Source organism: Phyllostomus discolor, chromosome 4 (genome assembly GCF_004126475.2).
Source record: "Phyllostomus discolor isolate MPI-MPIP mPhyDis1 chromosome 4, mPhyDis1.pri.v3, whole genome shotgun sequence".
In the NCBI taxonomy this organism is placed as follows: Eukaryota; Metazoa; Chordata; class Mammalia; order Chiroptera; family Phyllostomidae; genus Phyllostomus; species Phyllostomus discolor.
In genome coordinates, this window is record NC_040906.2 from 42,813,492 (window position 1) to 42,840,798 (window position 27,307).

General features: G+C 35.8%; 1 protein-coding gene across 1 annotated transcript in view; it reads right to left on the minus strand.

Moving 5' to 3' along the window:
- The window catches only part of PPP1R1C (protein phosphatase 1 regulatory inhibitor subunit 1C), a 131,738-nt gene that overhangs the window by 48,657 nt on the left and 55,774 nt on the right, over positions 1 to 27,307 (minus strand). Inside the window, exons 3-4 of the mRNA XM_028509381.2 lie at positions 13,815 to 13,852; positions 11,150 to 11,210 (exon numbers count right to left, since the gene is read on the minus strand). Of these exons, the coding sequence (XP_028365182.1) occupies positions 11,150 to 11,210; positions 13,815 to 13,852 (99 nt within the window). The remainder of the gene's footprint in view (positions 1 to 11,149; positions 11,211 to 13,814; positions 13,853 to 27,307) is intronic.

Below are 27,307 nucleotides of genomic sequence, written 5' to 3' on the forward strand. Positions count from 1 at the left end.
TTTGCTGCCTGTGTTTTCTTCTGGGATTTTTATGGTTTGGGGTCTAACATTTAAGTCTTTGATCCATTTTGAATTTATTCTTGTGTGTGGTGTAAGAAAGGAGACCCATTTCATATTTCTTCACATATCTGTCCAGTCTTCCCAAAACCATTTATTGAATAAACTATCTTTAGTCCATTGCATGTGCTTGCTTCCTCTTTTGATTATTAATTGACTATAAAGGTGTAGATTTATTTTTGAGCTCTCTATTCTGTTCCATTGACCTATGTGTCTGTTTTTATGCTAGTACCAGGCTGTTGTGATTATTATGGCCATATTTTATGGTCTGATATTAGGTGGCATGATTCCTCCAACTTTGTTCTTCTTTTTCAGGATTGCTGTTGCTATGTGGGGCCTTTTGTGGTTCCATATAGATTTTTGAAATATTTGTTCTGGTTCTGTGAAATATGTCATTGGAATCTTGATAGGACTGTGTTGAATCTATAGATTACTTTGGGTAGTATGGATACTGTAAGGATATTAATTTGTCCTATCCATGAACATGGTGTGTGCTTCCACTTATTTGTATCTTCTTCAATTGCTTTCAGTGTCTTATAGTTTTTCTAGTACAGGTCTTTTACATCCTTGGTTAGGTTATTCCTAGGTATTTTATTCTTTTTGTAGCAATTATGAATGGGACTGTTTTCTTAATTTCCCTTTCTGTTAGTTCATTATTGGCATATAAAAAGGAAACCAACTTCCAAATATTAATTTTGTATTCTGTTACTTTGCTGAATTCATTTATCAGTTCTAGTAGTTTCTTGGTGGAATCTTTGGTGTTCTCTATGTACAGTATCTATCATGTCATCTGCAAATAAAGACAATTTTACTTCTTCCTTTCAAATTTGGATGTCTTTTATTTCTTCTTCTTGTCTGATTGCTATGGCTAGGACTTCTAGCACTATGTTGAAAAAGAGAGGTAAAAGCTGGCAACCCTGTCTTGTTCCCAATCTTAAGGGGAACACTTGTAGTTTTTGCCCATTGAGTATGATGCTGGCAGTGGTTTTGCCATATATGGCCTTTTTGTGTTTAGGTAAGTTCCCTCTATTTGCATTTTGCTGAGAGTTTTTTTCATAAAAGGGTGCAGGATTTTATCAAAAGCTTTTTCTGCATCTATTGATATAATCATGTAGTTTTTATCCTTCATTTTGTTTATGTGATGAATCACATTTATTGATTTGCAAATGTTGTACCAACCTTGTATTCCCAGAATAAATCTGAGTTGATCATGGTTTATGATCTTTTTGATGCATTGCTGTATTTGGTTTGTTGATATTTTGTTGAAGATTTTATCATCTATGTTCATCAGTGATATTGGCCTATAATTTTCTTTCTTTGTAGTGTATTTATCTAGTTTTGCAATTAGGATAATGCTGACCTCATAAAATGAGTTTGGGAGTCTTCCTTCCTGTTGAATTTTATAAAGTTTATTTTTAAAAAGTATAATTTGAGCTGTTTTGAAAAGCAACATTCTTAAAAGTGAAGACAAAGCTGTGAATCAGAACTTCTAAAATGTAATCAAATACAAAAGGATTTCCAAATGTTTCAAAAAGTGATGTCTACATAGTCCATTAGTGGGACGTATTTAGACTTTGTGTGGCAGCAGAAGTCCTGGTGATGATCCATGCAGGATTTAACTGTCTAAATGATGGTGTCATCTTAAATGCTTTACAAGTTATTATGAGCAGGAGGATTGAAAATAGTGAGCCATATATTCCATTTTTCCATGACTTGGTTTATTGTACTCTGCAGACACATGTGTAAACATGACTGTGATCTGAAAGTGCACTCCCCCTCTTTTCCCCCAAGGCTAGTGTGTCTCCTCACATCACCTGATAACTGTCAAATCCTTATTCAAGGATTTATAGTCAGCTTTACCTGCCTGCCTGCATGTTGCTTCTAGACTGGCCTCCCAGAGGGCAGGGATTTCCCTCTTCTTCTATGCAGCCACACCACTTTAATGCAGCACTTGACACACAGTGGAGGTTCATATGTGATTTGTGGCACTATGTTACTAGTGCTTAGACCAATGAATTTTACTATTTGCATATCTGGGAAAGACCTAAAGACACTGTTTAAACCAAATCCAAAAGTTCATCTCTTCTCTTGCTTCTAAAATAGAAAGGAATTTTTTAAATCCTCACCTGAGGATACATTCATTGATTTTTTAGAGAGAAAGGAAGGAGGGAGAGAGAGAGACAGAGAGAGGAACATCAATGTGAGAGAGAAACATCGATCGATTGCCTGTCCTACACGCCCTGACCAGGGATCAAACCCACAATCTAGGTATGTGCCCTGACTGGGGATTGAACCCACAACATTTTGGTGCATAGGACAATGCTCAACCAACTGGGCCACCTGGCCAGGGTAGTAGGAAGCAATTTTAAAAGTTGTATATTATTTAAACAGAGTGATGCAAATTTAAAAGATTAATTTTGAAATAGGTAAATATATACAGACACATGAATAGAACTATACTAACAAATAGTGGTCTCCTTTTCAAAATGTAATTGGCACTACATGAGATTAAGTTTCTTGTTCCAAATTTCAAATTTGCAATTTAATTCATCTCAAGGTCCTTTAAACCTTTTAGCCTACTAATCCATGAATACTACATAAAATACGAAGTTCACTCATACTTGCTGGCATTTTCCTCTTGTCTCACTCTCAATGTTGATCTCATAATAACGGGGCACCTTAGTGACTTTCAAGAAGGTACATGCTCAGATCAGGTCTCCAAGCTGACCCTGCCTTATGCATTCAAAGATAGAAGGAAAGATGAACACAAAACTTAGTGGAAGAAATTAAACAAAAGTGAAGGAAGTGGATCTGAAAATAGAAGTGTGTTTTTGTGTGTTTTTTTTAAATAAAGACTTGTATATATATTTAGAATGTTCCTTGTTATCTAGAAATCTGTGAAAATGTGTCTCCAGTTGCATAAATAAGCCCCACCCTACACAGTAAATAAACTGAGCCAGCACAAACAAAAAAAACCATGATTTAGAAAAGCAAATGTGATGAATACCTAGAGAACACCCACAGAGGGACAGAAATGTTTAAAAAAGAAAAAGGGGTCATGGGTCAGGTCTCTGGCTGGAGGTGTGCAAGGAGGAACAAAATATAGTATTGAGTATTGAGTGATGTTTCTCTCTCCCCCTTTTTCTCCCTTCCCCTCTCTCTTAAAGAAAGAAAGAAAGAAAGAAAGAAAGAAAGAAAGAAAGAAAGAAAGAAAGAAAGAAAGAAAGAAAGAAAGAAAGAAAGAAAAAAGAATACAGTGTGAAGAGAGAAACTAAAAGATCTTTCTACATTCTCTCCCTGCCTTTGATTTTTGATGTGCAGAGAGTGATGAGAACAGGCTGGTCTATTCATTTTGAATATTTTTTGTCACAGTTACAAGAGGCTTGAAATTGGGAAGGATAAAATAGACACAATTCAATATAATTATCATCAATCTACCTACATTGATTAGTTACAGGCTGAATTTTTATGATGTGATTCCCTGCTCATCATTCTGGCTAGAAATATTTATTGTATAATCTTTAGCATCCCCAAATTCACCATTAACCATCACTTTGTTCTTAAGCTTTTTTTGTAATACAAAATGTATTTGTTTAAATATCAATACCTCTGAGAGGGCTATTAGTTAGCTGGAAAGTAAGGGACACTGTGTTTGAGGAGAGAAGCTAGGTGAATTGAAGCAAAAGCCATATTTTGTTTAAAGGGAAGTGCAAGATAAAGGATTAAATCCACAAATGCACCTGAGACTGGTACAAATACAAGTGGAGTGACTGTTGCCAGGCTTGGTAATCCACATGCTTACTAGGGCCAGGCACCTCTAAACCTGACTTCTCAGCTCCCACTGGGATGAGAGCACAGCTCCATCAGGTATTTCATTCTCCTCTAAGTCCTTTCATCAGCCCTCCTTGATCTCTCCCCCAGGCTACTTCCCCCATTCTGCCAGGCTCAGTGGAAATGGAGGAGGGGTGTGCTTAACTCAATCCAGGGTTCAAATAATTATTCAAATTATTCCCCACATAGTACATGCCTGTTCTAAGTGTTCTCTTTGCACATATTGTTTCATTTTGTCCCTACAGCAGTTCTAGGTGTTAGCTATTATCTCCTCTTCACTGGTGAGAGCAGAAACAGGTTAAACTCACTGACTTGCTCAATTAGAATGGTTAGTAAGTGGTGGTGCTGAAGTTTGAACTCTGATCACTTGACCTCAAAGTCCATGTCCTTTTATGTTGGGTCCAGGAAATTGTTATCATCAACAGCCTTCCCTGATTTGAAGATTATCCTTCAGTTAATATTACAGGTCACATCCTTGCCACATCAACCTCTTATTGGGACCAGTTTGACTCTTTTCACTCCCTGGGTTATTCTTTCTTTGTATCTACTGCTTTACTATGAAAAGAGATGAAATGGCAATAAAATATCAAGATCACAGCCATCCTTGAAGAAAAAAATGCAGAAGTTACTGTCACAAGTATTCAATGAACCACCTCTGGACACTGATGTAGCTAAATATTCCATTAAAGCAACTATGAAGAATGAGAGGAAGAAAGTGTTTTTCAGAAGAGCAAAAAAAAAAAAAAGAGTTGCTATGCATTAAGAATGGTAATGTAATACAAAGAGGCCCTGCCATACAGGATCATTTTTCAGTCAGCTGTTTGGTTTTATGTTCAGATTTTCCTTTAAATCAATAGCACTTGCTCTGCTTTCCTCAATTTGAAGGCAATTGCATTCCAGTAAAACACACATAAACACGAAATGGGGGTGGAAATGAGTCAGTCATTTCCTGTCCCAAGATTAAAACCTACTTTGCTTTTCTGAAAACATGATTCAAGCTATCCAACAATAATTTAATTGGCTGTTCTGTAAATTACAGGGCTGACTACCATATAAACACCAGAGAAGTGCACATAGCTATACAATAGTCAGTTATCATTTTTTTAATAATCTTCAGAACTTTCTACTTACATAATTATAAAGCACTATAATGGAAAAGTGAATAGAGAAGTGAGTCTGTTATCTATGCAAACTTCAACTTTTTTCATTTTTTTACATAATATGCATTATAAAGTTATGACTCATCTATATAGATGACAGATGCAATCAGCACAAGATATCTGAAATAAAACAATGTATCTAACAAGAGTGTTCATAATACCCTCTGGTTTCAAAGAATGCAATATATATGTCAATTTGATAACTGGTGAGGTGGTGACATTTGGGCGGTGGTCAATGTCAACTAGAGGGAGATGTGTGCTTCAGGACCCTCTCTGTACCTTTTCCTGTTTGTTAAGTTGATTACAGATGTGGTTAAAAATACCGAAGATAAGTTATCTTATCCACAGATGACACACAATTGAGATAATAGAAAATAGAATGGATGATAGAATCATGATATGAAATGTGACATGTTCATGTGACAAGCCTCATTCTAACAAGAGGAAAAAATTGCTTTTTTGGTTTCAGAAAAACAAACAATTTTCAAAGGTAAAATGCCCAGTGAATAATATGGTTTAATAGCAATGCATGAAAAAGGTTTGAAAGTTTAATAGCAATGCATGAAAAAGGCTTGAACTCGGCTTATGCTAAGCCACCATTTGTCACCAACATATATGGCTGTCAGAAAAAGCGAATAAGATTTCTGGTTGCATTAACATAATTAAATGATCTGGGATGGAGAAGGTGACAGGCCTAACTGAAGTCTGACTCCACTCTGGTCAGACCACACCTTCAATATTAGGTTGATTTTTAATGATGTACTTCTAGAATGACACGGGCAAAGTCGAGCTTATTAGAAGATCAAGAATGAATGTGAAACGACTAAATGGCAAGCATAAATGACTTTTGGACAATTAACCTGGAAAGAAGAAAATTAAGGGTGAAGCAAGAACTTGATAGATGTCTTGAGATACATAGTTCTCATTTTAAAAATTGCCACAAATGGTAACATGATATATAGAACAAGAGTCCATGAATACAAATTTCTAGGGACTTCAATAGAGAAAAGATCTTTCTAATAGAGAGATTAGAGAGAAAGTGGTTTTCCTAAGGAAATGATTCATTCATCAACAATAGTGTTGAGTATATTTTTAAAATTCATTTGAAAGTTTATTGGTAAGCATGGCTTATGAACCAAACATTATGTTAAGCCCTGCAGATATGACAGAGGACAAAGTAGACACTGTTACTGCTGCCACACAGATCACTCAAATAGATCATTCTCATCTAGCTGGAGAGACAGACACTAAATTAAAAAAATGGACATCATGATTATTTGCAACGAAAGAACCACAGGCAATTTCTAACTATCGATAGAGAAGTACAGCTATAGAGAATTTAGAATGGAGGGCTAAGGAAGGCTTCTTTCAGAAACTGACATTTAAAGACAGGAATTGAATAATCAGTAGGAATGAGCCAAATGAAGAATGATGACAAGAAGTAGACTAGAGAAAACACTCTAGGTGAAGGGGGGAGTGTTCAAGTTCTTTCCTGAATCGGCAAAGAGCCTGGTGCATTCAGTATCTGGCAAAATGCCGAAATAGCTGTGACCTAGTGGGTGTGTGGGGGTGGGGAGGTCGGTAAGCTTTGAAAACTTCACCCTGGTACAGGAATTTTTATCTAATGGCCATGGGGAGCTATTGAAGAGTTTTAACTGGAAAGCAACTTAAGCATTTTTGTGTGTCAAAAGTTTACTTGACCAAATTGGAAAACAAAGGGAGAAAGGACTCATGGACACAGACAACAGTGTGGTGATTCCTGGGGGTAGGTGACTGGGTGGAGGTGGAAGAGGGTCGAGGGGGGATAAATGATAGTGGAAAAAATACAATTAAGAAAACTTCACTTTGGCTACCATGTAGAAAATGAATGGGAGGCGAAAAGAGAAAGACTAGATGAGAGTAAGCAATGACATCCTGGCAAAGAGATGATTGTGGCTTGAAATTTGGAGGTGGTCCTGGAGATAAGAGAAGAGGAAAGAAAGGTGAAGAGGTGCTAATGGGATGCAATACACAAGACCTTGGAGTGGGTCACTGGAGGCTCCCAGAACTCAGGAATATAGTTGGGAAGATGAAACTCCCACTTCCTAGGAAAGAGAACACTCGAGGACAAATCAACCAGTTTTGGAGAAGATCAAAAGGTAAATTTTGAACATGTTGATTTTGACCTTATGATCTCTTTGATGTCCATGAGGTATCTACCCAGGAGACAAGAAAGACACGTTTGGTAGTTGATCAGATAGATACCTGAGTCTGGTCAATCTTTAGATTTGTTGCCACAGAATCACTTTAAACGTTTCATTATTTAGCTCCACTCCAGGCCTAATATATTAGACTCTTCAAGAGAACATAGCCAATTTAATACCCTGAGGTTAAATGCAGTGAAAATACTCAGTCATCACTGGATAGTTGCACTAGTTAAACTTTAAGCTCCCTGACAACTTTGAGTGCCAGAAGTTTATGAATAGGAAGCCAGAGTGAGTATTAAACCTATTACTACTTTCTAGGGGTGAATGTGTTACACAAGCCATGAAACACCCTGGAAAAGGAAAGCTATATTTAGATCTTTCTATTTCCATGTTTGCCATATGATGCTGCCACCTTGGCCATAAACTAATTGATCCAGGAAACAGGCCCTCACCAAAGGCAACACTGTAATTGTTCCAGTGGCCTGTGTGATGACCTTTCTTAAGAATCCAGCCCAATGTTCAATCATTTTGGATAGTACTAATTTACTAAATCAGATTTTACATTTGGCCAGACGAGAGGGGGGTGGTAAAAAGTATACCTGGAAAACAAAAGCATATGGATGAGTAGGAACTCAAAGTCAAGGGAGAATCAGACAGCAAGAGAAGCAACAAGAGACAGTAGCAGAGGCACAGGTATGACAATTAATAGATCAAAGCTCAAGAGATAACCTGATTCTGATCAGATGACAATGTGGCTGAATTCCTTCGTTCATTACAGTTAATTTATTCAACAAGTATTTATTGAGCCCCTACTATGTGCCTAGCATAGACACCTCATTCTAGGTACATTATACTGAGTACTATGGAAAAAAAACAAGGCGGCGTGTAAGGACCTAGATAGTGATGGTAGAAGGAGCAATTAATTACCGGGATAAAAAGGCCTGTCTGAGGAGGTAACATGAGCTGAGCCACATCTAAGGCCACTGGGTAAAGAGCATTCCAGGAAGAACAAATGGGAAGTATACATGCTTTGAAATGCAAGTCTGTTTGGCATGTTTAAGAACATGCAAAAAAAAAAAGAAAGAAAGAAAAAGTCCATAATGTTGGACATCAATGAACAAAGGACAGCGTGAAAAAAGATGAGATCAAAGAAGGACACAAATGCAACTCATTCAGGCACTCATAAGCCATGGTTGAATTAGTAATTTTATTCTGAATGTAACAGGAAGCCACTGAGGATTTTGATGAAGGGGATGGTGTGATCACATTTGTGAGTTAGAAGAATTGCTTTGGTTTCTACATAGTGGAGATTGTAGAGGGGCAAGAACAAAATCCGAGAGACCAATAAGACTACTGCAGAAGCCTAGGCAGGAATGAATGCTGACTTGCACAAAGTAGTAGCAGTGGAAAATATAAAAAGTAGTCAGGTAAAGAATGCACTTTGAAATTACAGCTAACAAGTGTAGCTAACAGGTTGGGTAAGGAAGAGGTGTCAAAAATTATGCAAAGGTTTTTGTTCTCAACAGCAGAACACAATTTACTGAGATGGGAAGAAAACAAACGAAAAAAAAAGCCAATGTGTTTGGTTTTAGACACATTAAATTTTAGAAACCTAGTAACAGTCAATGAAGAATTTCAGTAGCTAGTTTGAAATGAGGGTGTGAAGTTCAGTAGATAATATTAGGACTGCAGATAGATATTTGGGAGTCATCAGCATATCAGCCTTGACAGCGTGCCTGTTAAAATGGTTTTCTCTGCTCTATTTCTTCCCACATGCCTTCATATAGCACTTACATTATAAGATGTAACCTAGACGTGTGTTTTCTGAAACTTGGTGGAGTCATAAGTAGCATAGCAAGTGAGAGAGGGGAAAAGAAATGAACGTAAGGGATCAGAGATTAGCCTCACTATGCATTACTTGAAAAGGCATAGGTGGGATGTAGCATCTCTCTTTTCCTGCTACTTGAGCATCTGTACCCAGTAAGTCTTCATAACCTAGTAAGAGAGGGGAATAAAGGAGTCTTGCTAATTTGTTCTTGTTTTGTTAAAGCAGTTACTCACTGAGTCTTTCATGAGCTCCAGTTAGCCTTTCCGTCAGTGATTATTTTTTCAGAACTCTTAATCATATCTGTTACTGTTTTGCTTGGATAGCAAATGTTTTTTTACACTCAACAATTGCGTGTTCCAGTGCAATTTGAAGAATTATACATTTCAGAGCAATTGTAGTGTTGTATTCGGTATCTCAATAACATTTCCTTTGCTAATTCACCTTTCTCATGATTGAAGCTTTGCAGTGTGCTCACATGTACCATATGTTACCATTTCTTAATTATGTCTTGAAAAATTTATTTCTAGCTCTTAGGGACAGGTAAACTGAATAAAATATGTTGATTTAGCTTCCCCTTTTCTTTTATCAGAAGCAAGAGACTTACCTAGGTACTTAATAGTTATAAATGAGGATCTGTCTAAGTAGCTTATAATAACACTCTGCTAGTCTATTGAAAGAATTACTGTGGTCTCTCAAGCCTTGACTCATGGCCAAAAATGATTATCATTGAATGACCATATTGGAAAGCTTGACAGTGAGTAAGAGTATATGTAAAAACGTGCAATGTGACTAAATTTCCTAAATGTTAGGATCCCACATTCTTATGACATTTGAGAACTAAATATAATAAAAACCATGAGCCCTTGGGGCCTTGGTTTTAATATTTCCCTTCAAAAATAATATGATTATTCTCTGAGGACATGAGAGCAGTATTACTTTATTTAGTTAAGCTTAAAAATAGAACAGAGGAAATCATTAAGTTAGTGAACATATATCTTTCATTGTTGCCCATTTCTACCAAAACTGATATGTCTTGAAAGTACAAGAGATATTTGTACTTTCCCTACTTACAATAGGGAAGATATGTTCAAAATGATGCATTTATCTTCAGAGAAGAATGCCTGATAGTCTCAATAGTTACACTGGCATAAACACCAATGCTGATGATTGGATTGTTTACCGCAATCTTACAAATAAGCAAACATGTTTTATAGCTGCACAGGAAGGAAGTTTACTGAAAGTAGCTCTTAATGTGTCCATTTATAGCCCACCTCCCTGCAAAGGCCCCAAATCTAGAGAGAATACAGAGTGCAAATCTGCACTCTCAACTTAGACATCTCTCCAGACTCCAGAGGAAGATGCTCAGCTGGACTCGCCTGCAGTTGAAACCAAGCTGGACAACTACACAATGAACCACTGGGCCAATGGCCCCACGCCAGACTGAAACATGAGCTACTGGACCAGACACACTCTGCCTTATGTCAGGAACATTTGGGTGTGAGAAATAAAAGAAGCCTTTCTTGGAATTGACGTTGCTCAAAATTCTGATGCACTTAGATGTTCTCTTAGCAGTTCCAATTTGGGGAGAAAATTCTGTGATAATGCCAGAGTCTGAGTTAGCATTCCTAGTTGTTATTCCAACAGCTGTTATATGTACAGCTAATGGGTGCTTGGGTTTCTTAGAGCTGCTCCCAACACAAGGCAATGAGGCAACACTTTACATTAAATCTGCCCAAAATGCTACTTTGTTTTAACCAAGAAAAAAGTGACAATCATCTGCCAATATTGGAAAGAGTAATTAGGGATTCTGGAAAAATAGCTTCAAGGAAAATATGAGAGAAAGGGTTAAAACAAGCTTTTGTCATTATTTTGGATCACGTGAATCTAGTTACCCTTTCTTCAACCACCTATTTTACTCCTGATGAAACCAAGTCCAAAATAGATAAAGTATCTTAACTAAAGTTCACATTAGTAAGTAAGTGAGACTAGATCTAGGTTATTATCAAGCATACAGTCCTTGAGAACAGGCAGCCCGCCAGCTTTAAACTCAACAGTCGCAACACCCCGAAACAGTACCTGAACAGTACCTTTCATGGTGGGTGGTGTGTACACGCTCTGCTTCCTTTGCTTAGGGGATGCATTCTGTGACTGTGGACAAAAAGAAAAAGTCTTATGTTTGCATATAAAGACAATGCCATCAGTCGTCTGAGGGAAATAAACACTATGCTGTATTTCAAAAAGCTTTCTGATGTACCTCTCATAAAACAGAACTCTAATCAATGAGAAATTGTATACTTGTTCACTGGTAATAAAGTATTAAAAGATATATGAAGCTATGGCATATGTCTTATCATAAAACTCTTCATCCACTGCAGTCTTAAAATTGCTTTTATTTTCTCATCTAATAACATTATTTCATTCTAAAAGAAAGAGAAGAAAGAGACACTAATCTTTTCCATTTAAAAGGAAAGCATAAGTGCCAGGGCAACAATATACTCCAAAAGCTATGCCCACGAGATAATATCCTGTCCCTAGGATTGTCAAATGGTTCTGGCAGGATGCGGAGGGTGCTTGGTCAGTGACACCAATCTACCGCCCTCTGGAATTGATAGGTTCAATCTTGTATCTACATTTACTTAGAATTATGATGTTAAGATTATATTTTTCTATGGTCTAAAGGTAAATCTTTCTAACAAAACTGCTATTGGGCACTCTTATCTAAGCACACTGGATCAGGATTTCTTTCTCTCAGATGACCCTTGAACAACGCAGGGCTTATGAACACCAAAGCCCCGGCCAGTTGACATGACTACACACAGCCCTCCACAGGAGCAGATTCAACCAACCACTTAAGGAAAAAAGTATTTTCAGACCACGGTGGGGAATCTGGAGTTGCAGAGCCCAGTTTGGGAATGAGAAGATATTGTTTTCAATCCACAGTTGGTTGAATCTGTATACATGAAACCCATAGATTGGAAGAGCCGACTGTATTTATTAAAGAAAATTTGTATATAACTGCACCCACCTAGTTTATACCCATGCTGTGTGTGTATGTATATATAATATTATTTATTATAATAATATATATGTGGCCTATACTCAAATTGGATTATGTCGAATACTCCTTTTGAATAGTGTCTATTTTCATTTCAATATGTCAAATGTAGGGGTTTTAATATCTGGAGCAATAATTTTTGTTTTGAAAAGCTCAAGTATAAATACTTACAGGATACTTTGGGGGAATTACTCTAGGCTTGTCATGTATATTAGAAAGAATGTAATGTACAGACTCTAAAAAACTCCTAGAAACTGTTTTACAAAGTTGTAAATAGAAATTGCAGCATCTTTCCTGGTTTATACTGAAGCTTAATTGTCCTCAAAGTATAATCAAGATGTTGGTTTTTAGCTGATGCAAAAACAATCTATTAAAAAGTAAAAAAATTAAAATATTTTACATTATTTTATTATTAAAATGTTATTTAATTATTAAAAATAAAATAAGTTAGTAAAATATATTTAGGTATCAATAAATTTAGATTAACTAATTGGCTCAATTAATTTAAAATTCTATTTTGCCACTAAAAGATATATTTGAATAAAAATATAGAATATAAAAATATACTAAAACCTATTGAAAACAAAGGGAAAACAGGATTGAGAAACAATGATATTTTAACATAATAGTTTATTTAGCAAATTAAGTGAATCTTAAATAAGTACTACTATTTTTTTAAGTAAAAATACAAAATTAAACAATTGCCAAACATATCAACCAAACAAGTGGTACAAGAAAATTTCTCCAGAATAGAATGTTTTGGTACCAGTGCATTACATATAGATACAGGCAGGGCGAGTCTATATGAGCATAAATGTGTGGATGGTTGGTATTTCTGCCATTCCTCTACTGTATTCAGTCACACCTGGCTGATTGTGCAAAGCAATTGCTTTCTGGATTTCTTATGTATTTATTTGTACACACATATTCAAACAGTAAGTAGGAAATTAACTCTTTAGAAAAAATTATTTGTTATATAACCGTAGTAAAACTTAAGTAATAAAAACTATATTTACATGAGAGTTTAATTTCCAAAACATTTTCCCACACACAATTTCATTAAATTTATAGTATTTGATATTTGTCTTTTTACATATTTTTGCATATTTACTATATGCCTACTTATGCAGCCATGAAAATTAACTACTAAGTCAGTGTGCAGCATATTACATATTTGTTTCATTTCTGGGTGCAAGTTTACTCACTTCTGCAGTCTATATATTCTATATTATCAGTTCCGCTAGCCTCCCCTGGTTCCTATTCTCTGAACTCCCATGTGTGCATTTGGAGACTCTGGCCTGATGATCTGCTCTTGCCTCCACACCCCGGAACCCTGTAAGTGGTGCCTGTCCCCCATACTTTTGCTTCAGAATTTCAGCATTGGCTATCCCTAGCCTGTGATGGTCATATGCCAGCAGTCAGTAAATTGAAATTATCAATACCACACCTTACCATTAAAAGCAATGGTTTATTTTATAACTTTCTTCAAGGGTTAGATTGCATTGTTAGAGAATTAAGGCACCCTACAGGCAGAGATTTAGTGGCAAATTTTACTGCATGTTCAGTCAGGTAAAGCAAACTAAATAGTTTTTGCATCACAGTTATATTGATATCATATTTTATACTACAAAAAAATCAAGTAATAGTGTTTTTTATTGATCTGAACACCTGTTTATACGAATTGTAAGAAAACTTACTTCTGCTTGTGTGTTGGTCATCCTCTTGTCATCTATTTCTGCAAGAGAAGTAGGTATAATTTATTAGAAAGGTGATATTCTGTCTTATGATACCATTAATATTTTCAACAACACAAATCAACATGATTTAACAATGGCCTATGTTTATGTAACATTTGCGGCTTAGTCTAACAGCTGAGAAGAAAAGGGGAGCAGAAAGAGGTGGTTTCCTTCTGAGATCATCTTCTCCCAAAACTTTTAAAAAAAGACAATAAAAAAATCTTGCCTGAATTTCAAATTGCCCACCTTCCAGCAGTCTAGGCAGGGGACCAGGAAAATGACTCTTACAACAGCCATCGGTGTCGTCAACCTTGCAGCGCTAAAGCACAAACAACCTCCTCTGCCCACAGATTTTGTTGCCACTGTCTTCGTACTGGAGACTCTCTGTCGAACTTCCTCAAGTTCGCCCTTACGCAGAAGAAACCTTTTTCAGTCGGCACAATTACTCTGACTCTAATAGGGTCGGCAATCTCTTTTCTATACGCCACTGGAAAGAATGTTACTTTATCAGAAATATTTCTTATGACAGCGCTAGGGCAACTTCTACCTAGTCTGTATAAAAAAGTTGTGAGGAAGGGGAGAGAGGAGAAAGGGAGCTCACACACTCCCTTTTTCACAAAGGGAGGCCTTTCTGGGCTGGGCTTCTTCCCCATCTCCTCACCTACTTTGCTAGGATTCTGCCTCTAGGCTCCTGGACCCAGTTCCCTTTTTCCTGACTCTTAGGTTAATCCCGATGCTGAGAGACTGATCCAAACACTGAATGAGGAGTTCATCAAAGACTATCTGCTTAAAGATATAGATTGAACATTTGAACATTTATTAACATGAATACATGCTACATAGATTAAAAGGATTTGGAAAGTATATAATGGTATTTTTACTTTATAAAAGATAGATAAAATACAGATATAGAAATGATAGAGAAATGAATACATATGCAAAGGATATATACCAATATGTTAAAATATAGTTATCTCTGGGTAATTGTATAACACATTTTGCCTTATCCTTATTCTTATTGTTTGCTTTTCTTTTTCCAGTTAACATGTATTAGTTTTACAATAAAAAACAATGAATATGCATGTATATAGATGTATACACATATATAGTAAAATTTTTATTTAAATCCACAATATATAAACTTGATATTTCATATAGTAAGAAACCAAAATAGCCAAGCAACTAAAATGAATAGTATATATAACTAATGTTTATTCTAATATTATATTGGTTATTAGATTTTAAAAATTTATAGAACCTTCTAAGGAATTTTACCTCTCTTGTATGGGGAAAGGCAGGCAGAAAGGAAACTATTAGTTGAGGATGGCAATCACAGTTATTCAATGTAATTACTGGCATTACTTGGCTCAGTATCAGGCAGCTGTTAATATACTGAATTGAAAACTCCTGTCTAGGAATGTGAAGTCTTTTGCTATCATCTTTTAAGTAAATATCAAATGTGATCCCCCTAGTAATGTATGTAATACATTACTATAGTAATGTGATCCATTTGGTCTGAAAAGAAATTCCTTACTTTGAGAGACAAATGCAAAAGTAAACTAAGCATAATGTTTCAAAGAATATTGTCATCACTGAAGATGGAGATGGTGATAGAAATGATCTGGATGCTTTTGAGACATTTAAATTCACAAAAGGAGTAGGAATAATTCAAGTCAAAGCAACTCACACAAAAGCACAAAGTGAGACAACAATAGATCATGGATTTTTTGAGATGCACTGACTGATGTAAGGACATTTCCATTTACTTTAATAGGTTATTATTAAATTGGGAAGGCTATGTGGATGCACGTAAACTGTGAACACAATTGTCTTATTATTTTTAAAATATGCAATTTCAATGAAATTGATGAAATCTGATGAAATGCAAGGCAATTTCATCAGATTTGGGAAAATTAGTTGTGATAAAGTACATCTAAAAATAAAGTCTAAAAGAGAAGGAAATAGAAAAGACTATGATGAAAGAACAAGGAAAAGTTTCTGAACTACAGCAGAGTGAAACTACAGAAACTAAGAAGTGGAAGATATATAAACAGATAGAAAACTACAGATAGCCTAGAGAGTCTTGACTATAGCTGGCTGAGGAATTTGTTTCTTAAAGAAGTCACTAGAGTGCACACATAATTCCTAATATGATTCTTCTACTTTTCCGTCCTGACCATAGACAACTCCCTTACTCTTCATGAACTTCAGTGTTTTCCCATCTCTGCCTTCCTCATTTCATCCTAAGCTTATTTTTAGAAATTAAAAATATGACAAATGAGAGCTTAACTCCCACTCTTTAAGTATGGGTGTACATAGTAAGTTTCTACTTATTTATTTATATTTTTTGATTACAGATTACATACAAATTTATATTAGTTTTAGGTCTAAACCATAGTAATTAGACATTTATATAACTTACAAAATGATCACCCTAATAAGTGTAGTGCACATCTGACATTAGAGTGAATTCCTTTTAAAGAGCAGTTTGAAAAGGGGGAAGGTGGATATAAATGCTTTTCATTAGAGAAACATGGCAAATATTACCTCAGCAAGATGATCAAGGTCAATACCAACAGTCAGAAATTAATAGTATGAACTCTTAATGAATGTAATGAAGATGGCACTTTACCTCAGTGATCTGCCTCCCAAAAACCCATAACCTCAGTCTACTCATAGGAAAACACCAGACAAATCTCAATGGAGAGGTGATGCTGGAAAGATAGTGGAGCAGGAAGCATCAGGAGTACTAGACAAAAACTTTATTGGAAAAATCTGTTTGATGTAACTATTTTGAAACTCTGGAGACTATTGAAGAATTGCAATTTCCAGGGAAAGACTTGGAAGGTCGATTTTAATTAATTTTAGTCAGTTTACCCTTGCCTTGCTCCCAACCCCATGGCAGGCAGCCAGGCACATAGCACAGAAGCCTGCACACAGTTTGTGGGTGCCAAGGCAAGCAAAGAGGATCCTGTCCTCCAAATATGAGAGATCTATCCTCTGACCACTGATTGCTTCTTCTGATCTCAGACGTGGAGACACAGAGGAGAGCAGCCACTGTTGTTGCACCTCCCCCCTGGCCCCCCAGTTGTTAGAAGTCCCTCAGCCTCCGGCTGAAATGACTTCTGGAGGATTTGAAAAGTTAGGGCCTTTTCTCCCTCCCTTTGTTTTTTTTTCTTTTTCCCATTTTGTGAGCTAGACATTAAAGTCTATGAAATTCAAAAGCCACTGCACATCAGAAGAAATTAGAAAGTAACTACACATGCTCAAAGAAAGATGCAAGTGCAGAAAAGACCTGATAAAACCTTAACACCTCAGAATTACACCAAAATTTTTACTATTGCCCCCACCCTGGTTCTAAGACCTTTGGATTTCAACTGCAGCTATAGCATTGGCTTTCTTAGGCCTCTAGCTTACCAATGACAGATTGTGAGACTTAATGGTCTCTATAATCATGTGAGCCAATCCCTCATAATAAGTTTCTTTCAATATATCTCTTTATACCCTATTGGTTCTGTTTCTCTGGAGAACTCAGACATAATCATCAGAAACAAGGACAGTGTCAGAAACTGTCATAGCTAAAAAGAGGTTAAGGAGACATGACAACTAAATGTAATGGGGTATCCTGAAAAGAGCATTGTGTAAAGACTAAGGCTATCTGAGTAAAATGTGGGTTTCAATTAATAATATATCATTGTCAGTCATTAATTGCAACAATATAACCCATCAATGACTAATGCAAAATGTTCATAATGAGGGAGATAAATGGAAACTCAATATGCCTTCTGTTAATTTTTTCTGTAAATCTAAAACTTTTCTTAAAAAATCATCTTTTAACACATCGACTGGTGTGGCTTAGTTGGTTGGGCATTGTCCCATAAGACAAAAGGTTGCTGGTTTGATTTCTGGTCAGGGTACATGCCCGGGTTGTGAGTTGAGTCCTAAGTCAGAGAGCATGCAAGAGGCAACTGATCAATGTTTCTCTCCCTCTCTTTCTCCCTCCCTTATCCTTTCTCTAAAAAATAATAGATCATCCATCAATAAAAACTTAAGCAAAGAAATAAATAAATAAAAATCACAAAACATGAATATAATTCACCCTATGCATATGCTTTGTTTTTACTGTTGGGATTCTGTATATGATTTGAATGACACCAGATAGTCATTATTAAAATGGTAGGTAATGCAACTGAAAGGAAGTTCATGGAAAATATATAATTTTTAAGAATGGTAGCCCTGGCTGGGTGGCTCAGTTGGTTGGGGCATCATACTATACACCAAAAATGAGTACAGGATGTGCATCTGACTCATGATCAGGACACATACTGATGTTGGGGCATGTATGGGAGGTCAGTGCTTCTCTCTCTCTCTCTCTCTCTCTGTTTCTCTCTCAAATCAATAAGTATATCTTCAGGTGAGGATTTTTAAAAAATGTTATGGGGACAATTAAAGAGCTAAAGAGAAAAAGGCAGGATTAAGGTTATGAAGAGAAATTTTCAATGTTCAATTAAAGTTGTTGAAAGATGAAGGTAAGCAAGGATATGTCAGTGGAAAAATGAGGAGTGAAATGATTTCCAAACAAGTTCAATAATAAGGAGAGTTCTTACTTTGATTTGTTTACTGACTAAATGTCGGGAAAAAGAGGAACAAAGTATAAAAGAAAATACTAGTAGTACCTGTTTGATGATACACCCCCCAGCCTGCTGCTTCTGTGTTTGCTCCTCATACTCAGAATGCTCCTCCCTCATACCGTACTGCCGTACTTGAAATTCTGTTCAAATGACATATCTGCTGAGAACTCTTTCCAAATTGTGTCTCCCCTCCTCTCAATTAGAAGCCATCTTCCTCTATGCAATACCCACAGCACTTCCTCTATGCCTGTCTCATAGTATACATCATTATATACCCTGTACTGTGGTAATTATTGTTTTAGCTCCTCAAATAACTTGTAAAGAAATGGGGATTAGCTTCCATGTTTGATGTTTTCCACAGCTTTTAGCACAGTAGCATAGCTGACACATAATAAGATTGTCAAATAAATATACCAGTATCTTAAAGCTATGTTTCATAATACAAGACCTTCTGTTTGCTGCTTCTCTATACTACAAAATACAATAGTAGTGCAATTAGTTACTCATACTAAGTCTTGAATAAATAGTATTTGATGTCTAACCATATGCTGTACACCTGAAATGAATACAAAATAATACTGAATATAAACAGTAATTGAAAAAATAAATACATACAAACAAATAAGTCATTGATTTGCAAACTTGTTAAACACAGGCCATGTTTAATAGGCCTCTTTAAATCAGTTTACCAGGTCCAAGGTAATGGTGCAGGCACTACAATTATTATGACTATTGCCCCAGTCATTTAAAAGGTAACCTTGGCAGAAAAACAAGGATGTATAGTTTTGTGTTGTTGATTTTTAGATTTTGGGAAGGTATCTGGACCAAGAACAAAGTACGACATCTGTCTGGAAAAAGTCCAGCCATTGTGAGCATAATGAGAACAGTTTGCATGACATCAATGTAGCCTAGCAGCCAAGGAGAGTGGAATGGAATGTGCATGCGTGAACAATGATGACTTCACTCTACTAGTCAGTGGGGGAGGTAGATACTGTTGAGTGAGCACATGTACTGTGTGGCCTTTACACTGAAAATGACAGAGAGTAGAGCAATGAATGTGCATGAAATTTTGCATTAAACTTGGACATTCCTCCACAAGATAATTCAGAAGGCTGCAGCCATGGACAACTGGTGATTGGCAGCTTCATCATGACAATGTGCCCACTCATGCATCATATCTCATGCAGTTTCTTTGCAAAACATCAAATCACCCAGGTGACTCAGCCCCCCTACAACCCATGTTTGGTGCCTGAGACTTCTGGCTTTTCCCCAAACTAAAATCACCTTTGAAAGGAAAGATATTTCAGACTGTCAATGAGAGTCACAATGAGGGGCAGCTGATGGTGACTGGGAGAACTGTGTGAGGTCCCAAGGTGCCTACTTTGAAGGGGACTGAGATGTCATTGTCCTATGTACCATATTTCTTGTACCTTGTATCTTCTTTAATAATTGTCTCTTTTTTCATATTACATGGTTGGATACCTTCTGGACAGACTTTATATCAAAAAAGAAATTAAAAATAAATAATGATAATCAAATTTAATATACTGTTTTATCAATATGGGCCTCAGACAATAACTAAAACTGTGGGAATGCATCATTTATTCAGAATATTGGCTTTAGAAGAGCACTGACTCATATATAGAATGCTTTCATAAGGAGAGATCTAGTTTCTTAGCAATAAACCAAAAGATACAGACTTTTGATGAATTTAGATAACAGAGAGCCATTTGAATCTCTATTTTAGGCAGTTATTTTGGAAATGTGAGGGGGAAAGTCAGTTTAGAGGAAACTGGAGTACTTCCAATAAAAAGAATGTTGTAAGTTTATGCTTTGAAGTTTCTTCTGCTCAAAAGCCATAATAATGATAGATTAAATATGAAAAGAGATGACTAAAGTGATACAACCAAAGTCAAAGTTTAGTCAGATATCTCTATGGATCATAAACATAAGAAAAACAAAATACAATAAGCAGGTAAAAACCCACTGGCCTGAAATACTTTAGCTGTAGAAGCAGGCAGAGACAGCTGGGACCTCTTTTCCTGAGTAAAGGGACAAACTTTAAGAGAAGAAAGGGACAGAAGGCAGTGTTGCTGACTAAACTAGAAGAGGGCTCTATTATTTAGGCTGAGAAAAGGCACTGATCTCTGAATCCACGAAGACAGGAGAAAGCAGACAACTCGGAACAAGGCACCATGGGCTCAGGGACTGTACTTGCTCTATTTCTAAAATCACCGTGGAACAGGAGACCTGAGGTCCAAATTAAGATCTTATTCCAGATTAAAAGTCTGTGGTATTGAATGAAGAAGGTCTCAAGAACATTAATAAGGAAAGGTGAGCACAGGTGGTGAGGGATGGGATTCTCAAGCATAATGACTTGAAAATTAAATTGCCAAACATAAGAAGAAAAGAAACATGTAAGGGTGACTGCCAGAAAAGCAACTCTAGGATGAATTTTCTCCAGATGAAATGAAAACAGAGCAGTTCCTAGCACAGTGTTGGTGGGAATACAGACTGGTGCAGCCACTGTGGAAGATGGTATGGAATTTCCTCAAAAATCTAAAAATGGAACTTTCAATCTAGTATTTCCAATGCTGGGACTATACCCTAAGAATCCTGAGTCACCAATTTAAAAAGAATCTATGCACTACAATGTTCATAGCAGCATTATTTACACAGCCAAGTGCTAGAAACAGCCTAAGTGCCTGTAAGTAAATGAGAGGATAAAAAAACTGAGGTAGATTTACACAATAGAATACTACTCAGCAGAAAGAAGGAATTCCTATCGTTCTCAAAAGCATGGATGGAACTGGAGAACATTATGCTAAGTGAAATAAGCCAGGCAGTGAAAGACAAATACCATATGATCTCACCTATAAGTGGAACCTATCAAAACAAACAAATGAACAAAATAGGACCAGAGACATGACATGGAAATAAAGAACAAACTGACAGTGGCCAGAGGGGAGGGGGAAAGAGAATATGGGTGAAGGAAGGGGAAGGGACAACCAAAGGAACACGAACAGAGGACTCATGGGCATGGACAACAGGGGAGATTGACTGTGGGAGCAGTGGAGGGTGGGGGGTGAGGTAGGGGAGAGCAATGGGAAAAAAGGCAGGACAACTGTTACTAAACAACAATAAAAGCAAGAAAGAAAACAGAGCAGTGTAAAAATGTCTTTATAATGAGAATATTTGGGACCCACCAAGAGATAAAAAAAAAGAATATATCCATTTTTTAAAAAACTCACAATGTTAAAACAAAATTTGGCTAAAGTAAAAAGAAAACAGGTTAATATAAAAAGATACAATTAGCCTGGCTGGCGTAGCTCAGTGGATTGAGCGCGGACTGCGAACTGAAGTGTCCCAGGTCCGATTCCCGCCAGGGTACATTCCTGGGTTGCAGGCCATAACCCCCAGCAACCACACATTGATGTTTCTTTCTCTCTCTCTCCCTCTCTCTCTCTCTCCCTCTTTCTCCCTCCCTTTTCTCTCTAAAAATAAATAAATGAAATCTTAAGAAAAAAAAGAAACAATTAGAAATGCAAAATTTAATCACTGAAATAAAAAATTAAATAAAAGGGAAAATCGCTACACTGGGCTAAGTATGGCTTTAAAACCTTGGATATTATCTATAAATATATAATTGTTTATATGTAATCATTTGTTTATATTTACATCATACGTGTGATTATAGAATAATGCCTAACAAACCTAAGGAAACTAAAAGGCATAGAGAAAAAAGCAGATGAGCCAGGGGCTTTGGGACATGAGGAACAGCAGCACATCAGTGAGTTCCCTGGGCTTTCTTTCACTCGTATTCAGGATTGCATGCTAGGAAAAAAAAACTGGGAATCCAGAAATGCTAAAAGAAACCAGCAAAAAAGAAGTTTCCAAAAAAAAGCCTGCTTTCTCTAACTAAAGGACCAGAAAAGGGAAACCTACTTTCTAAAAGACAGAAACTTCTAGACGTTTACTCCTCTTCTTCCTTCCTTTTAAAGGAAGCCAGAGGAACTGTGGCACTTTCACCACCAGCCAGAGGTAAGGAGGCAGGGTGAGAAAATGGCACCTTACCACAAGGGAAGAAAAATGTGCATATTTTTCACCAGAAACCATAGTTTCAGAAAAAAGCAACATAACATTTTTCTAGTGCTGAAAAAACTATTAACTCTGCATACCATATCCAGTGAAGCTATGCTTCAAGAATGAAGGGGAAATAAAAACAACCTCACATGAAGGAAAACTAATTTTTACTAGCAGGCCTGTACTAAAACAATTGGCTAAAGGAATTTCTGTAACAAGAAGGAAGAAAGAATGATGGAAAGAGCACAAACATGGGTAAATATCATAGAATTGTCTTTCCTTTTGAATTTTCTACGTTATGTTTGACAATTGAAACCAAAATGAACATTGTCTGACATGGTTCCCAGTGATTATAGAGAAAATATTTAAGAATACTTAATAGATTCTTAAATATTAAATAATAGATTCTCATCTATTATAATGAGAGAAAGTATAGAGACTTAAAGAAAGATAAAGTTTACATATTTCATTCAAACTGATAAAATGTTGGCACCAGGAGACTTTGATAAGCTATGTATATATAACAACAATCACTAAAAAAATCTAGACAAATAGAAAACACTCACAAAAACTATAGATATATCAAAATGTAATCACAAAAAATGATTAAGTACCCTACAGGACTCCTACAGGAGGATAGGAAAAGCAGAAAAAAAATAGTAAAACCAGAACACAAAAAACTAAAATGGGAGATTTAAGACTTAACATATAAGTAATTACATTAACTACAATTGGTATAACACACTAATTAAAAAACAGAGATTGACACAGTGGACAAAAAATTAAATGGATCTAATTTTACACAAAATACTAAGTGAAAAAAAATGTCAACTGGAAAAGGCCTCCAACTAGATGATTCAATTTATATAAAAATCTTGAATGAAAAAATCTTGAAGTAGAAAACTGCTCAGTGGTTGTCAGAGACTAGGAATGGTGGGAGAGAAAAGGGTGGATATCACTGTAAAGCAATAATTCTCAACCTCTTTACCACAATAACTTTTAAAATAGAAAGTACCTGACTACTTTCCCTCAGATTATCATATAAAAAAATGACAACAGCTAACACAAAAGTAGCCATCTTGTGTGAATGCCCTGTCTTGAACCACAAATATATGGGTCAAATAATAGAGTTGCATCTTATTGGTCACATTGCATTATAAGGTTGCATCTGATTGGTTATTCTTATAAACAAGTATATTCACTTGATTTTATTAAAAGTCGGTTTGGAGCAAAAATGATAGGTAATTACTATCGTTGTTGATATTGCAAACTAATTCAAAAATTTTGTCAGATTGACAAAAAATTATTTACCATGGGAAAATACCTCACCTACAATAAGAAATGCCAGGAGACAAAAGTACAGTAAGCAAAACTCTTTTTCTACTTACAAAACTGTATTCTAAAAGGACAAAAGATAGGCATTTTCAGACATTGAAATAAGATCAATGGTTATACTTTATTATGAGTAACATCAACTTTATATATTCCCGGGTATACAGAAATAAAAGCAAAGATACAACATTTATACAAACAAAATTAAGATGGACATTCTTACACTTATAAGTGTTTTAGTTGAAAATGTGTTTCATCACAAATTATAGTACAAATTACAAAACGGAGTGAAAGGTTGTGGAAACTGCAGACAATTGTTTCCAACGTTCTAATTTTTATTTGAATCAGAGAGATTGGTTAGTTTTCCTTATAAATATCTGTCCTGAATTCATTAGATTATCCAGATGAAAGTCCTTTTTAGAAAATACATTATTTTCTTTTATCTTATAAGCTTGTTTTGCATGATTCCAAAATAACTTCTATTTCTTCCCTGCTCTGAATTTTGGGAGAATATCAAAAAATAGATACATAATATAACATTTTATTTAGTATTCAAACACATGGCTTTTTTCTAGTTCACTCATTTGAGAGCTGTTCTAATTATTTGACAAGACTTTAGTCGATTTTTGTCACTTGTCAACAAATTACAATTATAATCTGCTATATAATCACATTATTTTATTTTACTAAAAATATTATAACACATGAGCGATTGCATATTTTGTGATTTCAGTTAATTTCATGCTAAGAATACAAAACAGAAATAAAAATAATTCTGAAATGCAATGGATAATTTCCTTCCCTTTATTTGTAAAATGGCAGGTTGAAGCAGCAAAGTGGCATCTTGCTGTGGTTTCCCATTTGTCTTCCTGACATGAGAAGAGTGGCAGAAGAGAAAGTGGTGTGACCAGTCGTAAACCAGTCGGGTAGAATTCACTACAGTAGTACTGAATTGCACAGAACCACCACTGTCCTGTGCGATGGCAAGTCACACAAAAGAAACCAGCTTGATTATTTCATTTAGCAAAGCATTCCTTTACCATTTTCTAAACATAAATATTAACTGGTAGGGTTAGAGCCAAGAATGCCTGCACTAACAGAAGAAAGAAAATTGAGATTTTTCAATATTCTATGGCAGAGTATAGGTTTGTTTTCATTCATACTTGTTTATCTGACCACTTTGGCATGGAGCCAAGATTCTGGCCACCAAAAATATATGCAAAACTTTATTATAAATATATTTTAATTACATTTTGGTCAATGGCACTCATTTGAACCAACTTATCCACCCTATCATTAACTGCACCACGATAACTTCAGTTTTACATGGATTTTCTTCCTTGCAGTTCTCATAAAAACAAGGATTTAATCGGTTAGTTGACCCTTGGCTTTGTTTGCAATAATAGATTAGGAAATATCAGACCCTCTCATCTCTACTGTCCGTCCCAAAGGGAAGTCCAGGAATGGACTTCAGGAAGTTGCAATGGATTCTTCTAAATGTCTCTGTCATTCACATCAAGGCCTCCATTGGACTGTCTCTTTATAGAGGTATACTTGAGATTGTCACTCACTTTCTTCATGTGCTAAGTAGTGCAAGTTAAAGCCTACCTAGGGAAATGGCTATAGGGCAAGTGAAAAAATTCTAAAATTTGGGAAAATGTGGCATGCCTAGCTGACCAGCACACCAGACACCACCAGAGCCTCTGCTGCGCAGGCTCATTTCCCATGATAAATGGGCTCTTTGCATCCCATTAACAAAAACCCGAGTGAAAATTGACTCAAGCCTTCTTAATTTTTTGCCAATTAAATTTTATAGTATAAGGAATTAAACACTGAATCATTAATTTATAGCACTTTCCATATTTATTATGTTTTTACTAATAACTAAAAAAATTATAGCTCCCACATCATGCTGGGAGTCTAAGACAGTCCTCTGCAGGCAGATCCTTCTCACAGCAGTGACAGTAATGGCAGAGTTCAATGAGACTTACACGTAATTATTCAACTCCAGCCCTTAAAACAAACCTTCGAAAGAGATCAGACTAACTTCCTGAATTATCTTGAACTATAAAGAAAAAAAACTAAAATGTTTATATTACTAATATTTTTGTTAAATACAATGTCATTTAATACCCTTTCTATAAATTTATCATCAATCTAAAGTTAATGTCATTACAAGTTTTTCAAAAACAAAACAAAATAATTTGCTTTAAAAGTTTTATAAAATATTAACCATTCATCTCAACTAGACCTAAAACATCTCATATACATCTTTATATTTAAAAACCAATGGCTTAAATATACTTAAAGAGTGGGAAACAATGTGTAGAGGTCATTTTGTTATTTACCTATCAACATTTAATCCCATATGCCAGTCAAACGTTTTATTAAAAACTATTTTCTAAGTGCTTTTTTAGGCGGTGAGAATTATCTAGTATAGTTGCTACAATTTCACATGCTTTCACACCAAAGTTTGAATTGAAAAACTGAGGCCATGTAAGTTTACAAAGTGTGCTGACAAAATAATTTCTTGCCTGTTTTTATTTTTTTGTAAATGTCCATCATGAAAATACTGAAACTGATGTTGTGGTGATATTTAGTTACAAAGAAAAACTATGACCAACTCTTATGAATAGAACCACTTTCCCCTATATAGCTCTGGGCTTAATAAGTCCCTCATTAAACCAAATTATTCCAGCTGCCACAGTATTACTTACTAGAGTTTGATTTTTCACCTCTTTTAGCCTACTAAACAGGAAAGTAACACTACAACTTCACAGACTTTATACAGTAGCCAGTGTATAGAGTATTTTTCCTTTTTTCAGGAGGCTTTAATAATGCATTTTGCATGGAAAATAAAATTGCAGAATACAAGGGGGGGTTATAAAATTGAATTATCTTTTGGAGGGTGGACTCCTTCTAGTACAGGCTTCCCTACTAGGTGAGTGTTCTAGGAATCCATCTGTATCAGTGTACCAGCTGGCATTGTTGTGAGAGGCTGCATTAGGCTTCAGTGAATTATTTTCAAAGACATTTTCAACATGTTTGCCCATTTCATGGTGGGTGACTTATAAGCACACCTGCCCACATCTCTCTGAGTATTCAATGGTTTTTTACCAAAAAAAGGGCATGAGCCCCATGCTTCACCTTTTCTATTCACAAAATCTTACCCCATGTGACTTTTTTGTTTCTTTAATGAAAAATATCCTCAAAGAGAAACACTTTGCAGATGTGGAAGAGTTGAAACAAAAAAATGGCAGAAGCACTCAAAGGCATTAAAATCGATAAGTTCAAAAACTCTTTGGAGCAGTGAAAAAAATGTTTCAATAGATGTAGTGCATCAAATAGAGAGCACCTTGCCAGTAACTAAAGTTGAAACATGTAAGAATAAATACATATTTTTTATAA